Raw genomic sequence first — 20,076 nt, 5'->3', positions numbered from 1 at the left:
TGCCACACATAGACACGAAATCCTCCCTTTATTGCACCCCACAGTGCCACTTGCAGCAGGAAACCTTAGGTCGAAAACTATCTACTATGCCATAAATGTGCATGTAAGTGTGCATGCTCTTATAAGAAGAGTAGGGCAGGGATAAATGGGAAGTAAGTATGTGCTTGGTTTTGAAAACAGACAACTCTTATAACTGAAATTCCCTGGTGTTCTCTGATATTAAGAGTGGACACAGCTTCTTAGAAATAAATGTGCTTTTAACATAAAGCATAACTGAGTTCTATTGCCTCTAATTATAACTAGTCAGCTTAACACATTGAATGGTTATTCTGATGCTACTCTGTTATTATAAACAGTTCACTCTGTTATAAACTGTCTACTGCAGGTACATGCCAGCTGACACAAGAAACTGAAAAGCTAATGAAATGTACAATTTGCTGATGTCATAGAACGATATTTGTCTTTGTCACAGAAGATGCAGTCAATCTATAGACCACCCCTTTATAACTCTGGCCTGGCCCTTGGACATGTCACTTTATATGGTAGGGAGTCTGGCTCTGCCTACCATATAAAGCTGCCAAATTCATGTATGCAAACTCCCTCAACCTACTTCCCACACTCACATTGTTTCATTTTGGCCACTATGCAAGTCTGGAGGTGCATAGCGTGAGAGTATTGTTAATTTACCCTCTGGGAAACTTTTTCCTCCCCTGACAACAGAGTTTGCCTAACTTATGAGCAAGTGTGACATATGTATATAACACTCATTAAGAGTATTTAATATAACACTCATTAAGAGTAATAGTAGTTGATACTGGCTGGCCAAGAACCAGAATAATTTCTGAATGTAAATATACAATAGAAGTTACATTAAATCTGTAACTGTGATTTCTATACATGAAATCCAATGAAGTACTGCATGTCAGAGACAAGGAACAAGTGTGAAATGCAGCAGCTGTGGAACAGTTCTAAAGTAACAGGTGAAATGAGTGAATTCATCATTCTTAGAATGTTAAAACATGTAAGCCTATTTACAATGCAAACACCATTAGTAAAACAGACATCTTGGCCTGAATCTGCAAACACTTTTCTAGGAGTGGATGGACTCCATATATGTAAATCTCATTTTTCTTACAAAAATGTTAAATATATAGTGCTTTAAAAGACACTCTTATCTGTGTTACACATGCTTTCAACATTAAATCATTTGAACTTGTGTAAAAAAAAAAGTAAAAACCCTTGATATTTCCAATGTTTTGTTTCCTATATATGAGCTAGATCCTTGAAGCTGTCATGTAATAGCACGCAACTGTTGCTCATTCAGTTCATAAATACTGAAATATATATGTGCAATAAAGATAAAATCTATATTAATTATGATAGCACCTTTTATGGAGTAGAAAGGCAACCAGTGCCATCATCCTGTATTTAAGAACTCAGGATCAGTATTGCTGATTATAAAAATCAGTATGTTTAACCAGGTTTTACATAAAATATTACTTAAAAATATCTAGATGTATTACTTGTTTTGATATTGTCGCTGTTATTTGCATAGGAATCATATCTAGAGAATCATGATCAACAACCAGAGACTTAAATTCATTGCTTATGTGCAATTTTATGTTGAGCACACAGTTTGAGCTAAACTTTCCAAACACTGTAATGACAGGGACCTCAAGAAAGTTTCAGAAATAACATTCCAAGTATGACAGATATTACCAGACGAAAATTGTGATTAATGATCATTAGCTGTGCAGAGAAGTGCATTTGGTAGGGAATAAGTGATTTGGAGCATGTGTGGACATGCACATAACACTTCTCATCCCCTCTTTAAATTGAACAAGTTCTCCTGGGATCACATGGATACTGCCATGTGGACAGGGAGCCTCAGAAAAGACATAACTCCTTGAAGGAGATAACAAATACAACGTGTATGCTTCAAAACATCTTTTCCCCTCTGGATGCACAGTCCTAGAGATCATTGCATTTTATTTATAAATATATGTACCAAAATAGCTAGAGATGTGGATGTCTATATCTATACTATACCTGAAGCTGAACTCAGGTAAAATGGTTAAAACTTCTATGTCAACTACTATATGGCCAATTTTTAAATAGCTTTTGGGTGTTTAAGGGTTGTTTTGGACTATTTAATAGCTACATAACCCAGAAACTTGGGTAGATAAAATATATACTGGAGAAAGCCAAATCAGAAGGAAAGTTTTAGCAGCCCAATAGTGCATTTTCCTTTTTGCAATGTGCACCATTAATGTTCTAAGACCATCTATATTTAAATGATTTCACATCAAGTGTCATAATCACCAATTTAGAGGAGATTTCCAGATTAAACAATTACAGAGAGTGCTTTCTGTTTATATCCTTACAACTAGTAAAATCATGGTTGTTTTTTTTAAATCACAGTTATACCATTAACACATTGCCATGTTTGTTTGGCATGCTACAACAGAAGGCTTTATTTATGTCATTTGGAGAATGTTGGCAGCTGAAATTTTGCCAGTTTGTGGACATAAGCTTTGAAGTATAGGCTGCATGTAACTCAAATACAAGTAATACTTTAATAACAATAACTTACAGATACAAACTAATGATGAACTACAATTTCACAAAGAATTGTAAACATTTTGCACAATTGTCAGTCCTGTCTTTTAGGCAAAGTGCTCTTTTGATGATAAATAAATTAACAAACACATAGCTAGAATGGACTACTTCCAGACAATACAAAAAAAAAGATGTTTCTCTTCAATAAAGTTTGTAAACATATTTATGGAGAAAGCCATAAAAGTGTCCTGCAGGCCATCTATACTTACATACTTGGGCAACAAAATGGTTTTCAAAATGCTTTGGATGCTATTTAAGATTAAACTGATTTTCAATGACAGAGTACAACAGGTAACTCAAAATGTACCTCCTTAATCTCATGTCCCTGAAATAAATAAATCAGCTGTGATTTATTGGCAGCTGTGTCACTGAATGGGGTAGCAAAGGCTGAAGTCCAAGAGCAGAAGGTGAATGAGCTACAAAAATAGAAAAATTTTTGATCAGCCTGGCTGGAAGTAGAAAAATATTACTTGTGAATAAAAAAACCAATCGTACCGATATGGCTGGGATAACGACAAGCCGCACCAATTTCACAGCTTGTACAAGAGTCCGTGTCTAGAAAGACAGTGCCTTCCAGATGTTTATACCCTTGGTGATGCCTGTTTCTCCCATACAAACTGTGTTTATACCTGCAGTCCTGCAAGTTGCTGGGAAGGAATTTTTTACAAATTTGCTTAATGTCTTACTGAGTACATCTACAACTAAGGAAATTTTCATCATAAATATATATAGTATTTTAAATGATGATAGCTATTTCAGCTAGAAAGAGAAGCCCCACTTTTGTTAGAACTAGGTGTCCTTTTTAATCAGTAACGGGTATCAAAATATGCCCAGAATAGGTCCATGTACCCTAATACTGTATATTTCTTTTGTCTATATGAAGCACTAAGAATATGGAGTGTATGTCTGTGTTTTAAGTGCTATGTAAATAATACTTTTTAATTTATTTTGGAAAGGGGGAGGACTACATTCCTTTACTCCTTAAAAATTATGAAATTCAAATAGGGTGAAAGGTGGAATGTGTGCTTAAACATTTCATTATTTATTTAATGCATAAAAACTTATATTGGAGAAGAAAAGTCCCACTCTCCTTGTATTAAAAAAAAGAAGAAGAAGAGGAGTTTTAGCTGTGGACAAATCCAGAGCTAGGGTTGAATATAATCCCAAATTATCTTTGGGAACAGAGCTTGCAAAATAATTATAATATGGCTTAATACCTATTCATAGCCCCAGTGACCTAAAAACTGATTAGAAATGGTCAAATAAAGTTCTACTGTTATCATGAATGCCTGTGAATGATAGTGAGGTTGCTGTCCCCATGACCAATCATCCAGTTATTTTAAAAAAATAAGTGTTGCATGAGAATTGTCTGGCTTTTCTTTGAAGAATTCTTGTACCACCCATATTTATCAATAACTATTAGAATAAGGGCAAACACTGTATATTGCAAATCCGAATGGAATCTTTTGAGAAGTAATATGAAAAATGCAAGAAGGTAGGTAGGAAATTATGCTATCATATTTTTAATCTAGAATTTAGAATTCCACTAGTGGGTGGACAGTATGATTCTTTACACTGAGCTTATGCCTGTGCTTCTATATTGCAAAATAGCAATGATGGGCAGAACATTAGGTAGAACCATATTAATTACACATAACTGCATTCTTTCCAGGTGATTTCAACATAATTCCTGAAGCCTCAGAATCAACCCCTTTAACGGTATGAAATAATAAATTAATAGCACACTTTAAAGCATTTGAGGAAAAGTGTATGCGTAAAGCTCCTGTTTCCCTTCTGAGCCATTAGCAGACACTGCTATTTATCTCAAATGTCTCTCTGCAACAGAGGATCATGGAGGTTTTTTAAACAGACCCCTGGACAAGTTAGGGTTTCTCACAAATATAATATTGGACACAAAATAAAGGTGGAGTTGGCAGCCTATGGGTTGCATGGTGCCCAACCCTGAGCTAAAGGATTCATTTCGTTTCACCCATTCTTCTCAAGTCCACAGAGTACTTAGAGCAAGCTACTGTACCTACCATCCATGTAACTATGTAGAGCAGTTAACATTGTCCCATCTTGTGGCACATATGCTGAATATGCCATTTCTTCTAACATTGGTGGAGAAAGCCTAGAAGCCTGGACTGTTGTAACAGGAGCAGTAGATGAGTGATTGGGGCTAACATGTTTCTTATGGCGTGCTCTACAATTTTGAAACCATACCTGGAAATTAAAAAAAAACCCACAACAATTGTTAATTGTTAGACATTTTTTTTTCATGCTAAACAGATGAATTAAAAAAAAAATAGCATCAGTGTAACAGTTACTGCTTCTTTAAGTATGGTGTCGCTAATTCCAAGATAGAATCCGGTTAATAATCTCATACATATTTTTCCCTCTAATCATATACACACAGTACTGAAGATGTGAGCTCTGTGCTAAGTTAGGGATCAACAATCACAGTCATTAATTATGGCTTGCATTGCTGGTGGCAAATACACGTAACTATAAATCATGTTGCTTCAGCAATGTGGAAGTATTTGATAGGAAACATTAGCTGTTTATTTCCCTCTTGGGGAAAATTAGTGTTTTTGAACTATCATAAGCTATTATACATTATTTTAGCTAAAAATGTACTGATTTTTTTAATTTTAGCTTTATATATCTGGGGAACTTTGGTCACAATACTTGTGAAGTAACCGCAGTATAGTTACCTGTATCACACGCCTGCTCAAGCCTGTTCTTTCTGCCAGTTTTTGCAGTGTTTGTGCATCTGGATTGTTGTCCTGAGCAAACTGTGCTTGCATTACCTGGAAAATTCAAGAAGTATTTTTTTTAAAAAAAGTAACGTGTTTTATGACATACTGGCAAAGACTGCATAAATAATCAAGAAGCAGTCATGCTGCAATTTCAATAGTAGTTTTGAAGGAAAAGCTTTATCAAAGGCTTATAATCATAGCAAGGCACTAGGTCAGATATAGCCTGAATTCTAGGAACATTATTGAAAAATCAAAGCAAAATTATGCTAATTGGTCATTGAAATGTGTACAATGCAAAGTTATCATAATGCCATTTAATCAAATCTATGTAATACATTCACCATGTGAAATGCTGAAATGTTACCTTCCACTTGTGCTTTATCAGGCCATAATATAAGAATCCTACAAGGAGAGGTTTCACAAAACATAGCCATTTCTCTCTTCCCTAATTCCTTCATTTCCAGTTAGCTTTGGAATTCTTATACTGTTTTTTATTAATAGTTCACCAGTAGCACAAACAAGTTATATGGTAACATTGATTATATACCTATACAGAAAGGACCATTATTCCTATTGTTTTTGCAAATCCACATCTCATTTAGTGACATAGTGCAGAGACATTTCGAAAGGTTTCCAGTTTTCACTGAAACTTATGTTAGAGAGATCAGTTCACCCAGCTATAACTGTAAATAGGTCACATGAATCATGGAGCTATTGCAATGTTGCATGTGACAGTCATCTAAATGGTTTAAAATATATACAAATAATAGGTTGGATTCAGGATTTACCCCAAACTGCCACATACTAAGCCATCTTAGCATGTCAGCTTTCTTGTGTTCCATAAGTGAGATTCTAAAATACATACTTTTCATTAAAAAAAATACTAGAGTCGTTATTTTCTAAAACAAGGCACTTTCACATAAGAAAAAAATAAGTAACTAAGTAAAATATACTGGAAATAGCTCTGTCAATTCTAGAAATTCCCCATGAATTTTCAGTTAAGGTCCTCCTTTTTTGGCTTCTCCCTTTTTTTTTATTCTTGCTTTATTGTTTAACTTGTTTTAAATATATGGTAAACCGCTGTCAGTGCACATTTTGTTAAAAGAGGTGGGCTTTAAATTTTAATCTAAAATTTAAAGCCCACCTCTTTTAAACATGTCATTTAAACATTAAATGTTAAATACTTATCCTATGTATATTTACATGATCAAAATTAATGTCTGAAACACTGATAATACTTAGATTAAAACACACAAGCGATAATTAAAGAATGCTCCTAAAAGGATGATAGCATTTTGGTGACCAATGCAACAGAGGGTTCATTAAGCAAATATTCCTTATCCATTAAGTCAGAGAATGCTATGACCCCTCTTCTTTCAGAAAGTACTGGCAAGAACAGATTATAAAGCAGAAGATGGGAAAAGAAGAATGCTAAAACATGTAAGTTTCCAGTTTATCTACAACAAAATAAGGCAATAATGTAGTAACTGAATACAGGAAGAAATCTGGATCACATACATGTAGCCATGCCCCTTCGCCTCGACTGTGTGGCATTGTGGTCTGTATAGGATAACCTTTTCTGAAGTACAAAGATACCAGCATGTTTACAACCCTCTGAACACACTCTGGCAGCCAATCCCAACATTTAAATATGACACTCTGCTTGGTGTGAAGAACAATAGTTTTGATTGTCACGTACTGTGGCATTTATGACATTGGAAATATAGAAAAGCTTATGTTCCCCGGAAAGCTGCAGCTTGCATGTTTCCTAGGATCTTTTTTCACATTACACAGAACTGAAACTATTTCCTCTCCTATTGTAATTATGGGAGTCATGTAAATGTCTGATTTAATGAAATTCATCAAGTAGTCAAAACAGATCAGCATTTATGCTTTCACTTTACAGAATTACTAACTGCCTTGAGGGAAATTGAAAAGCTTGAAGAGTAACTAATTCATATGAAACAGCTAAAGCTCACAAATTTATTCCAGGAACATGCTGTGCCTTGGTATTAAGAGAAATAGTATACCATTGAGAGTATAATTTCTTCATAAACAACTAATTTATACAGAATTTTTTAAATTATGCACCGTGTACAATTGTTATGCTTCTGCATCATTCCTATTCTCAGCTCCCCACCACAGCTTTGATTATAGCATTCTACCATACAATGATTCTACCTGCAGCTGATCTGCTGTGAAACTGGTTCGAGCTCTTTTTGCTGGTTTTGGATGATTAACATCTTGCTCTGTTAATAATGCACCTTCTACACTAATACCATTCCCTGAAATTAAAGAGAGAAGAAGTCCAATTGTAGCACTGGTATTAGTTATTATTTACAGATATTCCTCTATAATCAACTTCCAGTATTCAGAATATACTTAACTATGAAAATATCCATTATTTACTATTTTGAAACAGATAGTCTGGAATTTGACTACTTACATACATTTTACATATTTCATAATTATTCAGAATGGAATAAGTTAAAGCAGTTTTTCAGAATAATATCTGGATTGTAAACATAGTCTTTAGGTGAAAATAAATTCACAGGCTACCAGACAGATTATAACATGCAGGTGAAAACCAGTTTTATTTTGTATTTAGCAGAGATAAATAACCAAATAAATGCAACGTTCATATAGATAACTACTATCTAGTTCCATAAATACAACTTTTCTCAGCAGCTGAATTTTGTCAACCAAATCTACCCAATTGAAAGTGTTGAAATCAGGTGAGCGCTGGTTTCTTAAGAAAGGCAAGTATGCAGTCAGTGTTAATGTTTTGAAAGAACTGCAAAAATCTAATTATGCCGAGCACACTATTATGCCTTGTTTTGCCTTTTTTAGTGAAGTCTTTCAGAAAACCTTTACCCACTCAGAATATCACCACCAAAAGATTGAATACAGATGAAAAATGTATTCTAGTATACTTGGATAGGGAGTTTGCATTCAGAAGCAACTTGTGTTTCAGGGTAATTTTCACCACGGCCATACTTCTGATCATGATTAGATGTAAGGTAAAATTCTCTAGACGGTTAAAACTACTGAAAGCCAATTTCTCTTAAGGCTGTATGTGTACTACCTACGTACACATTAACTATGGAACAATCCATCCAGTTAGCTTCAAAATGCATTCCAAGCTTGGCCTCCAGATTCAGGATGGCATGAGATGAAGTATAGACATAAAAAAGAAAACAGAAGCTGAATGACCTATCCCACATGGATGCCCAAACCAATTAATCAGGAGTAAAGGCACAGTGGAAGACTGTTTTTAACTGGTTTGTGAAATGCTAGAGGAGAAGGAACTGTATGAACCTCCAGGAGAATGAGTTCTGTCCTGGGGGCAAAACAGAAAAGGCCTGTCCTAGAATAAAAAGAAAGCTTACCATTTTCAACTTCTCTTTTCAAGTTATCCAACATGCAATCATAATGCACCCTGCAGAGGACTTTCTCTTCAACCAAAGCAAACTCCTCTCCTGTAGAGAGCTGCCTTTTGCAGGAGAAACAGGCAAAGCAGGCCAAGTGATAGACATTTCCCTTGGCTCTTCGAACCCAGTCAGTAGAGTGGATGTGCCTGCCACAACGAGAACAGCGTGTTCCATACCGTCTACAGAAGAGGAGGAACAAATGAAAGTGAGGTGACAATTAAATACAAGTTACAAGTCTGATTCTGTAACACTATTTTACCTGAAGTTCTAAATGCTATTGGCCTATAGAAAGCCTAAATTTGTACTGTTTAATTTCCATTGCATTTCATCAGCCAAAGGAATAATTGCTTTTGTATTGTTAAGATGTCACTCCCTTATGCCTTCCAGGACTTCTGGAAAGAACCATAAGGGAGATACCTAAGGACAGGCAGGTTAATCAGGAACCCTGTTAAGTCATGTACATGAGGTTACACTGGATTCTTCTTTAATGTAGTTGGAATTTCTAATCCCTTTCAGTTTTATATCTTTGTACAAGGTAGTATAACATTTGTTAGCTGGAATCCTGAACCATTTCAATTCCACAATATTTTTTAAAAGCTCAAATGTCAAGAGATATGCTATTTTGACCAAATATATATCTATTTTGTGTCCAAATGTTCAATAAAAAAGGGGAAACACACAATATTTAAAACAAAAGCAATGCACAGTTAAAAATCCAAACAAGATTGTAAAAAGCTAACAGTAACTCAATGATAGAAGAAAGATATTAGAACTTAGCACCAGCAACAAAAACCAAAATTAACCATCTAACCCCAGTAAATGCTTTGCAAATAATCAAGGTTTGGACAAACAGTAGATTCTTTCTTGATTTCAGACAATGAAGTATGCAATCAAAAGTGCTCCTTCAGGTACACAACATTGGATACAGATTAAATATGTTATATTTATGTATTGGAAACTATGAGAAGTTAATGCTAATAGCATCAAAGTGCAATTAATTCAAAATAATGCTAACTGCTGTTTTATCATGAGGTATGAAGTCATCTTTTTTTCTTACTGAAGGGAAGGGTAGGTTAGGGGCCTTACATCTTTGCCCACTGCTAAAAATGCAGGGAACCTTATTTCCATTGAAAATTGTATCTTTATCTCTGTTAAAATTGTTGGAACAGAGCCCCCTGTCTGGATGAAGACCACAGTAGGACCATGAAGAATATCTACCTCCATTCTGATCTCCATTGGGTGACTCAATTACGAGTAAGGAAAAAAAAGATATATATATATTTTTAAAAATGTTTAACTTCTCAGAACCATTGGGCTTAAAAACAACAACAACAGTAAGAGGTATGATATACTTCCTGTAGCCTGCTTTAGCTAACTTCCCCATAACCCATAGTTTCTGAACAATTTTCAAGGGTAGCTCCATACAAAGTGATTTGCAGTAATCCAAATGGATGGTTCTTGCAAAGTGGGTAGCAATGCTAAAGTATCTGTACGTGAAAAGACTTTAATATGCAGAAATAAACTTCTGTTTTAACATTTTGATTATATTCGCTCAACTACTGTATCAACTGAAAGAAAAATGAACTGAGAATGTTAAGAAACTTTGTATGCCAAAGAGTGCAATAGAACCATTAAAGATGCCAACATCAATGCAGATAATGCCCAGTGCATCTTTGGAAGTTTACTAACGTTTTCCAAACTTCCAATTTGTAAATTAAGGTTTCATTAATAATTATATTTAATAAATAATGCAGGCCACCTATACTTACATATTTGGATGACAAAATGATGCTCAAGTGTAATTAAAACCAGTTTCTCATTTCTTTATTTAAAACGAAAAGTACAGGCTTATGCTGCGGTCATAAATCCCAAACCCTTAGTAATCAAATGCTATATTTTCACTTACTCTTTCAAATAGCAGTAGTTTATTCTAGCAGTAAAGTACTTCAGTGATGTATCTTAGTTGGTGTGGATGCTCTGAAGAGAATGCAGGAATAGTTACTTCCCCATTGTGCAGGCAGTGCAACAGAAATACTTTAGTGCTAGAGAAAGCAACTGCACTTTGTGAAGGTAAACAGATGCAGATAGGAAGGAGACAGTAAGACTTAGCAGAAAACATTTTAGGACAGTTTAAGACACTTTTTTTTGAAAAACTTGACTATACTGTCAAATAGCAAAATCATCTAAGATAGTTGTGTTTTTGCAATTATGTACCATCCCAAGCAAATAATAGTACTGTTGGACAATTATTTATATTCCATCTAACACTTAAAGGAGGAGTGAAATAATGTTTTCATCAGGACCAGCATATGTGATCCAGTGACATTAAGCACTTCATTAACTCTTACTGATTTTAGTGAGAAGGCTTATCAACAACCACGTTATCATGTGTGAGGGCAAACCAAATAAATATTCCAGCCACTGATCACATATCCTGGCATACACATTATGAGATATGCAAGGCGGGGTGGGGGGGCATATCATTCACATTATGACAAATAAGAATTCCAGATTTCTAGTTCATTGAACATTAAGTTTACCATGCATGATAGGGAAGCTTACAAGAGTTAAAAAAAAACAACACCCAGAATTTTAGTAATCAGCTGACAACAAAGCAAATATAATCTGCTTAACATTAACAATCATTTTTCAATACGTACCATACCTCCCCTTTTAATATGACTGTTGAAGAAAGAAAAAAGACCATGGTTGTATGTGTGTGTATGATGGGACACTGATATATTCAGGATAATTTAGCTGTAACCCTCATGCTCTACCAATTTTATAGAGAGGCCAAGGATTATGCAGTTGTACTGCTTTCAAGCTGGCGATAAACACCGCCATTAAGATTAAGGATAGGGTTAATGAGTCCACAGTCAATGAAAGCTTGCAACTGGCTGAAGAAAACAAAATAATTCTATTACAGTGCCCAAGTGAGAGGAGGCAGTGGTTGGCCAGCTGTAGTATCAATCTTCCATGATTGTACTGTGTCCCCTAGTATTCTTCAAGCTTCCATCAAATTTCCTCTCACAGCATAAAAACACAGTACTTGGTACTGTACTGACAGACTAGGTAAACAAAACCTACTTAGCTACAACCAACATGGCTATAAAAATCCTACTGCACGTAGCTTTACAAAATTACCAGGTCAAATAGCATCCTACAATATGGCAGCTGCTACCATTACATTAGACCAACAGTGTGGGAGAAATCTAAAGGGACAACTAATCTAGCAGGATGCAAAGTTGTCCTTACCTATTCCCCCCCACTTCTCTCTCTCTATATATTGTTTGTCCTTAGGAGAATCTTTTAAACTGAAAGCGAGACTACATTTCTCAGTTTAAAAGAAGTTTAATATATAGCCCATCATAGAGGATCACATATATTTGTTTCAATGTGTCACTGTGAAGGCAGATAATATTCCAACTAATGCAAGCTGATCATGTGTCTCTGCACAGAAAAACACTCCACAGATTTACATTTGGTCTAGTGGTTAAGGCACCAGGCTAGAAACCAGGAGACTGAGAGTTCTAGTCCCGCCTTAGGCATGAAAGCCGGCTGGGCGACCTTGGGCCAGTCACTCCCTCTCAGCCCAACTCACCTCACAGGGTCGTTGTGGGGAAAGGAGGAGGAGGAGGAGGGATATTAGGTATGTTAGCTGCCTTGAGTTATTTATAAAAATAATAAAGGTGGGATAGAAAATAAATAAATAAGCCATTTCAAAATAATAAAATGTACTTGAGTTGTATAGTATACCTGAAATAATCTAGTTTGCAGAAAATGTCTTTGTCTTTGATATAGCAACTGGTATGCCTTCCTAAAGAGGTCCTGCATATACTGCAAGAAAGGCAGCGCACATGCCAGCACATATCATTTACCTAGGAAGGAAAAAGAAAATTGAAATCTGCCACCGCTTAGCTTGGTAATTCATAAAACAAGAGCCTTAACAATGTAAAATGGTAAAAATAAAGATTCTGATTTTCCACATATCTGAAAAGATAATGCTGAGTTCCTGAGTTCGTGGTTTTGTTGAGGATAACAAATTTCTTGAACTGTTTCTGGTCAGTTATGTATTTGAACACAGATGTACGTATAAGTTACTTTGGAATAAATGTTTGTGTTAAGTGTAACAGATAATTGTAGGAATAGTGATGTGAGTGATGTGGCCCATATGACTATAGACATGCTTAAGTGGAACATCTGGGGCAACTACCATTTTGTGGAATTTACCACGGATCCTTCACAGCTTAAATTATCCTGCTACATTAGGCAATGAGCTGAAGTATAATTCTATAGATCCATGCAATTTTTGTATCTTTTCATGTAGAAAACTAAATTCTTGCATCATAAGTCTGCAGTCTTCAGTAGAGTTACTCAGAAGTTCTATTAAACCAAGTGAAGCTTTACTTCTGAATAGACATGTATAGAATTGCAGGGTTTGTGCCTAATCCTGGATAAGTATCTTTATCAGGAGTTAAGCTAAACCATAGAGGTTGGAAGCCTGTTTAGTATACAGCTCATTCATATGATTGCAACAGATCAAATGGTAGGACATTTAGTCTATCTTTATCAAGAGGATACAGGATTATTTTTCTCTATCATTAGTTCTAAGACATTCTCAGTCAATACTCAATTTATGACACAAAATTCAGACCCTATTAATAGGGACATACTACCTGTGTTGTGAAATTTTTAAAACGTGGGTTATTTTTATACTCAAAAATACATTTTGTGAATATGAACATACCAAGAGATGAAAGTATAAGGCAAATCTACTTTCTCTGAGTGACAGCGATAATAAAACCTCCATAGTAAGATGCCATTAATGGTTTGTTATAATTTCAAAAAGCAAAAATAATTCTTTTCAAGCTACACTGTATGATTCCTTAGAACTGAAATTCTGAAGTGCTTTTAACCTTAAATCAAAATGTCAGCATAATACACTCATACTGGGTAAAGGTAATATAAATACAAGAGATATCTAAATAATATTGCCTAAATCTCAAAACAGTAAAATCAGTATTAATGATGTGGAATAAAACTTATCTAACTGGACAAATATATTTTCATGTTGGTAAAATTTATCAATCTGATATAATAATTTTAAGTTACAACACTAAGTATCGGGAAATAATATTTATACAACTTTCTGAATGTCTGGAACTAAGTCGTATAGCTAAATAATACCAACCACCCTATCAGAAATCATAAGAATCTCAAGGCTTTTCAGCTTCCAAGAGTTAAATGTAACACTTTTGATAGTGCAGCCTTGCCCAGCTTCAATATGTTTGACTATAATTTCCAGAACATTTGCTGGAAAGCTTTGGAACTGCACTCAACACATCAGGAGAGTTTGCTTTGTAGTTAACAATAATCAAATTGTTCTTTCGTTTACAGAGAATCAGCTCCCATATTGTATTTCCCACATTCAAGTGTTCCCAAGTTTTTTTTTTAATGTGGGTAAATCAGAGCATTACAAAACATCTGCAATAATTGTCTCCTAAACTATTAGTTTTTAGGAAAACAGAGTAATTTTTTTTTGGGGGGGGGGAAGACAGATGCAGACACAGGCACATCATCACTGGATGATTTCACTGGATGACATCTCAAGAAAATGAGTCTATATGCTTTTTCAGAACTCATGGCTATAATCAATGTGGGTTTGAGTATTTTTTATAGAGTTGGGTAGTTATTTGCTTTTCAATTTCTCTGGAAAGCTTTCAACAGAAGACATTTATTCTGGACGGATATTTAATTCCAAAGTATTGTAAATCCAGTCTGAAGACTTAGTTTAAGATGTCCAGCAGGTGAAAAAACAGTTTTTATTTTGAGAGGAAAAATAAGCTTTTCCTAGTCAACAATTTCATGAAGTGAAAATAAAAATGAAAATAACTTATTTTATATTATATCCTCCAGTCCTTAACAACTGAAACATTAAAGCAATTTAACTCTTATAAAGTGGCACTTCATAAATTAATAAATAAGGATTTGGCCTGACTCAAATATTATATGCTTTACAGGAAGCTACTGCCAAATGCAGCAATGTGTTAACTGTAAAATCAAAACAATAGCCTTTTTACAATAAAATCAGGTTTCAGTTTAGATTAGTGGCTACTAACCCATGATACAACACACAAGTCATTCATAAATTGCACCTGAACATTGCTATATTCAAATAAAGTCTTAAAATATATAAAACCACAAAGGCATAATTGTAATTTATACAATGCGTTGAGACACTGTTTTACAGCAAACATGTGACTTAAAAATCAACAATATTAATGTATATCTTAAGGTACAGTATTCCTGGACCCAAAGTTTAACTTTAAATATTAAAATTAACAAACTATTTTTGCATGCCTTTTAATACTGTGTTGCCTTAGCATTCCTGAATTAGGAATAATGGCCAAATATGCAAATTAATTCAAGAAAGTTATGTTAAGGCCAAAGTAGATGACATTCTGCTAAGTTTCATAGAGGTACAATTAGTCAAACTTAATTTCCTTTGAACATTAAGTCTGGTTGATAGCAGTGGGAACTAAGCTTACCTGATATGGTCCACAAAACAAAGAAACCAAAAGGTACAATTTGAAAATATTTGGGGTTGGATCCAGGCTATTTTCTAAACTAACCCCATTGAAATGTACAAAGCATTTGAAAACTGATTTACTCTAAGTGTTAACTTGCCACTGATTATCAGAAAAGGAATTATTTCAGCAATACTCTTTCTTTCCAAAGATAGTATCTATTTTACATTTTTTTCTTCCTTACAATAAACAACTGTTATCTGCTGCAACCGAGCTACTGAAGAGTTTTTGGCACCTTAAAGTCAAACAAATTTATCCATCACCACGACCTACAAAAGTCTGCAATCGTTATTCAGCTATAGAAAGTAACTATAGCTTTCTCCTTACCTTGCAGAAGCAATATTCTAAAAAGCTATCCTATTCCAATCTTATCCTAATCCAAGTCTATTTAGTTTATAGTGCCCTTCTGCAAAATTGCTTCAGTGCTAGCAGCAACATCTACTAAATCTTCTCATTCACAGACCCAGTGTTTGCTCACCTTCAGTAGGTATTTGTCCACAATCTCTAGACCACAACTATTGCAGATGCATTTGCTGGGTGCACAGCTGCCTGAGCCAGAAGCCAGTGAACGGGGTGAAGAGGACGGTGATAGCGGGGTGGAAGAAGAGCATGAATCCTCATCTGCTACCACCTCTGGGCTCACCTGCCACAGAGACACAAGTACAGGTCTGTCATCAGTGAGACTTGGTTCCTTTATCCTTCAGCTTTCCTCTAGTCCAAATCTTAGAGAAAGGGTTCCTTTGAAGCCTTTCCCTACTTAGCTGTAATTATGGCACAAACATGATAGGCAACATATTTTTTCTGCCATGTCCCACAATGCTGCTTTCATCTCATCTTAAGCCACCCTTAAAGGAGTATGCTTCCCCTTAACCCAACACCATCCAAGGGTAGTCTCAAAGTGTTTAAATCTGTTAGGGAAGTCAGGTGATTGTGACAACTGGGGACAGAGGCCATAGAGGGACAGCAAACTTAAGTGGTAGAGCTTCAAACCACCTTGGCCGGAGGGCCATCTCTCCTGTTACTCTCCATGAATATCAGCAAGGTTGCTCCATTCAGCTTCTGCTACAACCCAGCGTTGTTCCTTTGGTGTCATCCTCAAGTTCAGTCTCAGAGCCATCCCTCCCTCAGGAAGACAAAGAAGAGGGTCGCTTGGCCCTGCAGCCACCCAATCAGCTTCCTTACCAAATCAGGCGGGAATTCGAACCTGTCAGCCGCCGGGCAGTGACCTTCTGGCGCACCCGCCGCCGTCTGCCTACAGGCATTGCTCCGAGGGCGCTTCTACGCTGTCTCTCCAGGAAAGCTCCCGCCAACCGGTACTCCCCCCCGCCCCGCGCTTTCTTGTGTTTAATCCCATGCGACGCCCTCACAAGTCCCAAGAACGTACCCCGCCTTCCCTAAATAGTCCTCTCTTGTTTCCTCAGTGGTACACGCGAGTCTCTCTTACCAGCCCTGTGTCTCCGGCGCTTTTCCGCCTCCTTCCAGTCACTGCAGCAGCGGCTGCCACTCGCTCACACTCCTCAGCCATGAGCTTCGGGAACTGCAAAAGAGAGACCAGACCACTGAGCCCATCGAAGAGCGTCAAAACATTGAGGCTAGGCTTCGTTTCCCGCGTATGTGCGTACGGAGACGGAAGGAAAAAGGGTTGTCGACCCTCAGAGAAAGTTAAACAAGGGCAATTACAGGGAGACGCCGGCCCCCAAGCCAAGCGCTTGAATGGGGGCCCTTCAGTGCTAAGTGCAGCAGCCGCCCCAAATGCTCGCCCTGGTGCCAGCGCTGGTCGCAATTTGAATGAAAATGCCTCAGCTTGCTTAGCGCTCGAGCGGCTCGCTGCAATTAGAGGTCGCCAACCACTTCCAGCTCTGGCCTTCGGAGGTGTAAATTGCCACTTAAACTCTCGAGCCGAAGTCAATAGGCCGAGGGACCGCTCAATTCGGGAATTAAAACACACACAACCCACAGGAAAATGGAAATGGAGTCTCACAGGAAAGAAAAAGAATTGAAACCAGCCAGCTGAATTTAATTGGGGCGTCATTAAGAACAATTGGTCCTCCGGTCAACTGGAGGGAGGGGTGCGCATTTAAGGGCGCTTGACACGGCGGGGCTGAGGCGGAGCAAGGGAGGCGACACGTCCGGGCTCTTTCGGCTTCCCTCAGCAACCCGCTCGGGGCCGAACAAAGCAGCCCCGGCCCTCGCTCGGAGGCTCCCTTATTAGCTACTCTGAAACCCAGTTCATGTTAGTCAGCAGTCGCCTCAGCACTACCTCACTCGGATAAGTTACCTCCTAACACCACCAGAGCCGTCAAAGAGACAGATCCTACGGCAGCCTCGGCCGCAGACGGGCTGAGGGAGTCTAGCTTAGCGACCGCCAGTCTGGAAGACCCACCAAGGCGAAATTGCCACGGCGGATACAACACTCGAAGGGTTAACCCCGGAGCAAGTGAGCTCGTTCTGAGAGTTCTTTTCCACCGTAGTGGTAACTTCACTGTGACTGCCTGACACCACCAACTTGCTTGCCACCATCTTTCAGGGGCGTTTCCAAAAAGGCCCCCCATAATTCAGTGGAACTCGTCTCCACGTGCCCGTAATAAAGGCCAGAGACTTTACTTTTTCTGTTACCTGCGTTGGCTCTACGGGCAGCAGGAACACGGCTGAAAGGGCAGGAAGGTCACCCGCAGGGGATACGATCCCGAGATCACATAAATTTTCTTTCCTAAAAATGGAATCCGTTCAACTGATCTGGCGTCAGTCTGGCCAAATTAACTCGTGTTGTTGTGTTTTTACTAATTGACTCCGGAACAAACGACAGCTGAAGTTAAAGTTTCAATTCGCTGATACAACTAATAAGAGAAAAACAGCTATGAAAAAGTATTAATGCAGTCCGTGATATCACTTACCCGGGATTAGTCCCATGGAAGACAAAATAATGACTTTAGGATTCTGGCTCTGGCTTGATTGCCGGGAAATGTACTTAAAAAACAGTGAAGCCTGCTCGCTAGAGTTTATTGCCTTAAGTAGTTCGAAGCCAGGAAACAACAAGAAACAATCCTCAAGCCACACGAAGGCTTAAAGTCAAGGGACTACTCCAGAGTAAGTGGTTGAAACGGCGCCAGTCCTCTATCCTAAATATTCGATTAATTTAGATTTCCTCAAGATGTTTCCTACTAGTACTTCCTATTTAAGTGAAAAGTCAGATTAGAAAAAAAAAAACAGTACAGGCAAACTGTAGCTTATCCTCTCCTTGAATATCCTTTGCAGCTGGAGCCACTGATCTGGCGTCAGGTCAAACCGTGCCAAGTTTGCCTTCAAATTTTGGAACTGGAGGGAGAAATCGCGTTCACAATACGAAAGTCGCCCAGCGCAGGAAAAGGACCGAAAAAGGGGAGAAGATTTTGCTAAACTGAGATCAACAAGCCGCTTAACGCGAAGTAGTTTCATTGAAAGACATGAAATTACTCCGGAGCAAAGGGCCTATTGCAGCTGGGAAAGGTGCGGTAAATTCGAATCCACTCCGGTTTACACAGAGCTCCGGGCAGGAAGGCGATCTGCTTAATAAAACGCCCCGGTCTTCGGAAAGGCGCGGCTCACCTTCTCCGTCGCGAGACGAAGCGCAGGCACGTCCTTGTCCAGTTTACACACAAACATCTGGCTGCTCTTCCAATACATGGCCCAGGGCTGGGAGCGCTCCTCGCATACCACCTCCCCCCACACGGAAAAAGCCGCTCCGAAGTCCACCGGGGCGAAACCAAGCGCCTGAGCCGCCCGATCTCCTCCTCCCAGGCCTGGGGTCTGCGCCACTTCCCGCGAGCCTCTTCCCAAGCGCCGCGCTCTACTTCACTGAGGTCAGACCCTGGAGGAAAAAAAAGTTTTGCTTTCAAGTGGGTGGACCCTCCAAAGAGGGAGCGCGCCTCTTGGCTGGCTGCTGGAGCCTCACCTCCTGGCGTAAAACCCGCCTTCTAGCCACGGCCAGATCGCTATCGCGACAAAGCGAAAATAGTCATTCTGGGGAGCGGATTTTTCCTGGTGTTTTGTTTTTTTTAAAGGGGAAGGGGCACAAAGGCAGGAGTATGTTAACTTTGGATTACCCACAACGGTCGCCTCTCTCCTCCCCCGTTTTTTCTCCACTCCACCCAAACCTCCAGCGTTTCATCTGCCGTGAAGCGCAAGCGAAAGCCACGGAGGACGGCCCGGGCGTTTAAGCATCTTTGTCCCCCGCTACTTTCTCAGGCAGAGCGAGAAGGCAGGCTGGACGAGAGCGGAATGAGGCCTTAGACCACACGCTGCTCGGCCCTGATAAAAAAGCTCTCTCATTAAGGGAGAAAGCTAAAACATCTGAGCAGCCCCAAAGCCTCGCTGGGGAGATCAGAGGCGGGTTGATTAGCGCAAAATGTCCGGGGGGGGGGGCGCAGAGCTCCTGCATCCGAACCCCGGTTCCCCGTCCCGCCAGGCCAAGGCCGCGTCTCCTAAACAGCCTCGGACCCGGATCATCAGGACGCCAGGCGGGCAATCTGACGCCTCCGCTCTTTCGAGGGTTGCGCTGGAGGCGTTTTATCCTTGTGTCTTGCGCTCCGTCCCCGTCCCTCCTTCCTGACCGGCGCTTTCTCTCGTTGGTCTTAAGATGGGAGGGAAAAACGGGCGGCGGCGCTTCGAGCGGCGAAAGCCAAGCGGGTGTTTCTATCCTGC

The 20,076-nt window shown here is 38.6% G+C and overlaps 1 protein-coding gene across 1 annotated transcript; it reads right to left on the bottom strand.

Annotated features, from left to right (window-relative positions):
• Nucleotides 1-2,958: 2,958 nt before the first annotated feature.
• LHX8 (LIM homeobox 8) lies at nt 2,959-19,059 on the bottom strand. Its single transcript, XM_063300146.1, has 9 exons — nt 18,982-19,059; nt 16,841-16,933; nt 15,875-16,039; nt 12,566-12,687; nt 8,768-8,988; nt 7,560-7,663; nt 5,334-5,429; nt 4,659-4,842; nt 2,959-3,035 (listed from the first exon to the last, which is right to left on the bottom strand). The coding sequence occupies exons 1-9, from the start codon at nt 19,057-19,059 to the stop codon at nt 2,959-2,961; spliced, it is 1,140 nt and encodes a 379-aa protein (XP_063156216.1).
• Between the last annotated feature and the right edge of the window lie 1,017 nt (nt 19,060-20,076).

Source organism: Candoia aspera, chromosome 3, assembly GCF_035149785.1.
Source record: "Candoia aspera isolate rCanAsp1 chromosome 3, rCanAsp1.hap2, whole genome shotgun sequence".
Taxonomy (NCBI): Eukaryota; Metazoa; Chordata; class Lepidosauria; order Squamata; family Boidae; genus Candoia; species Candoia aspera.
This window is presented reverse-complemented; position numbering and strand designations above follow the sequence as displayed.

Bases quoted from the DNA above. Each gene is read 5' to 3' on its own strand.
- LHX8 (XM_063300146.1), bottom strand. From the start codon at position 19,059: ATGTATTGGAAGAGCAGCCAGATGTTTGTGTGTAAACTGGACAAGGAC. The intron at 16,040-16,840 runs GTAAGAGAGACT...TCTCTGTGGCAG, and splicing joins GCGCCGGAGACACAGGGCTG to GTGAGCCCAGAGGTGGTAGC. The intron at 7,664-8,767 runs GTAAGCTTTCTT...CTTTAATTTCAG, and splicing joins GAAAAGAGAAGTTGAAAATG to GGAATGGTATTAGTGTAGAA.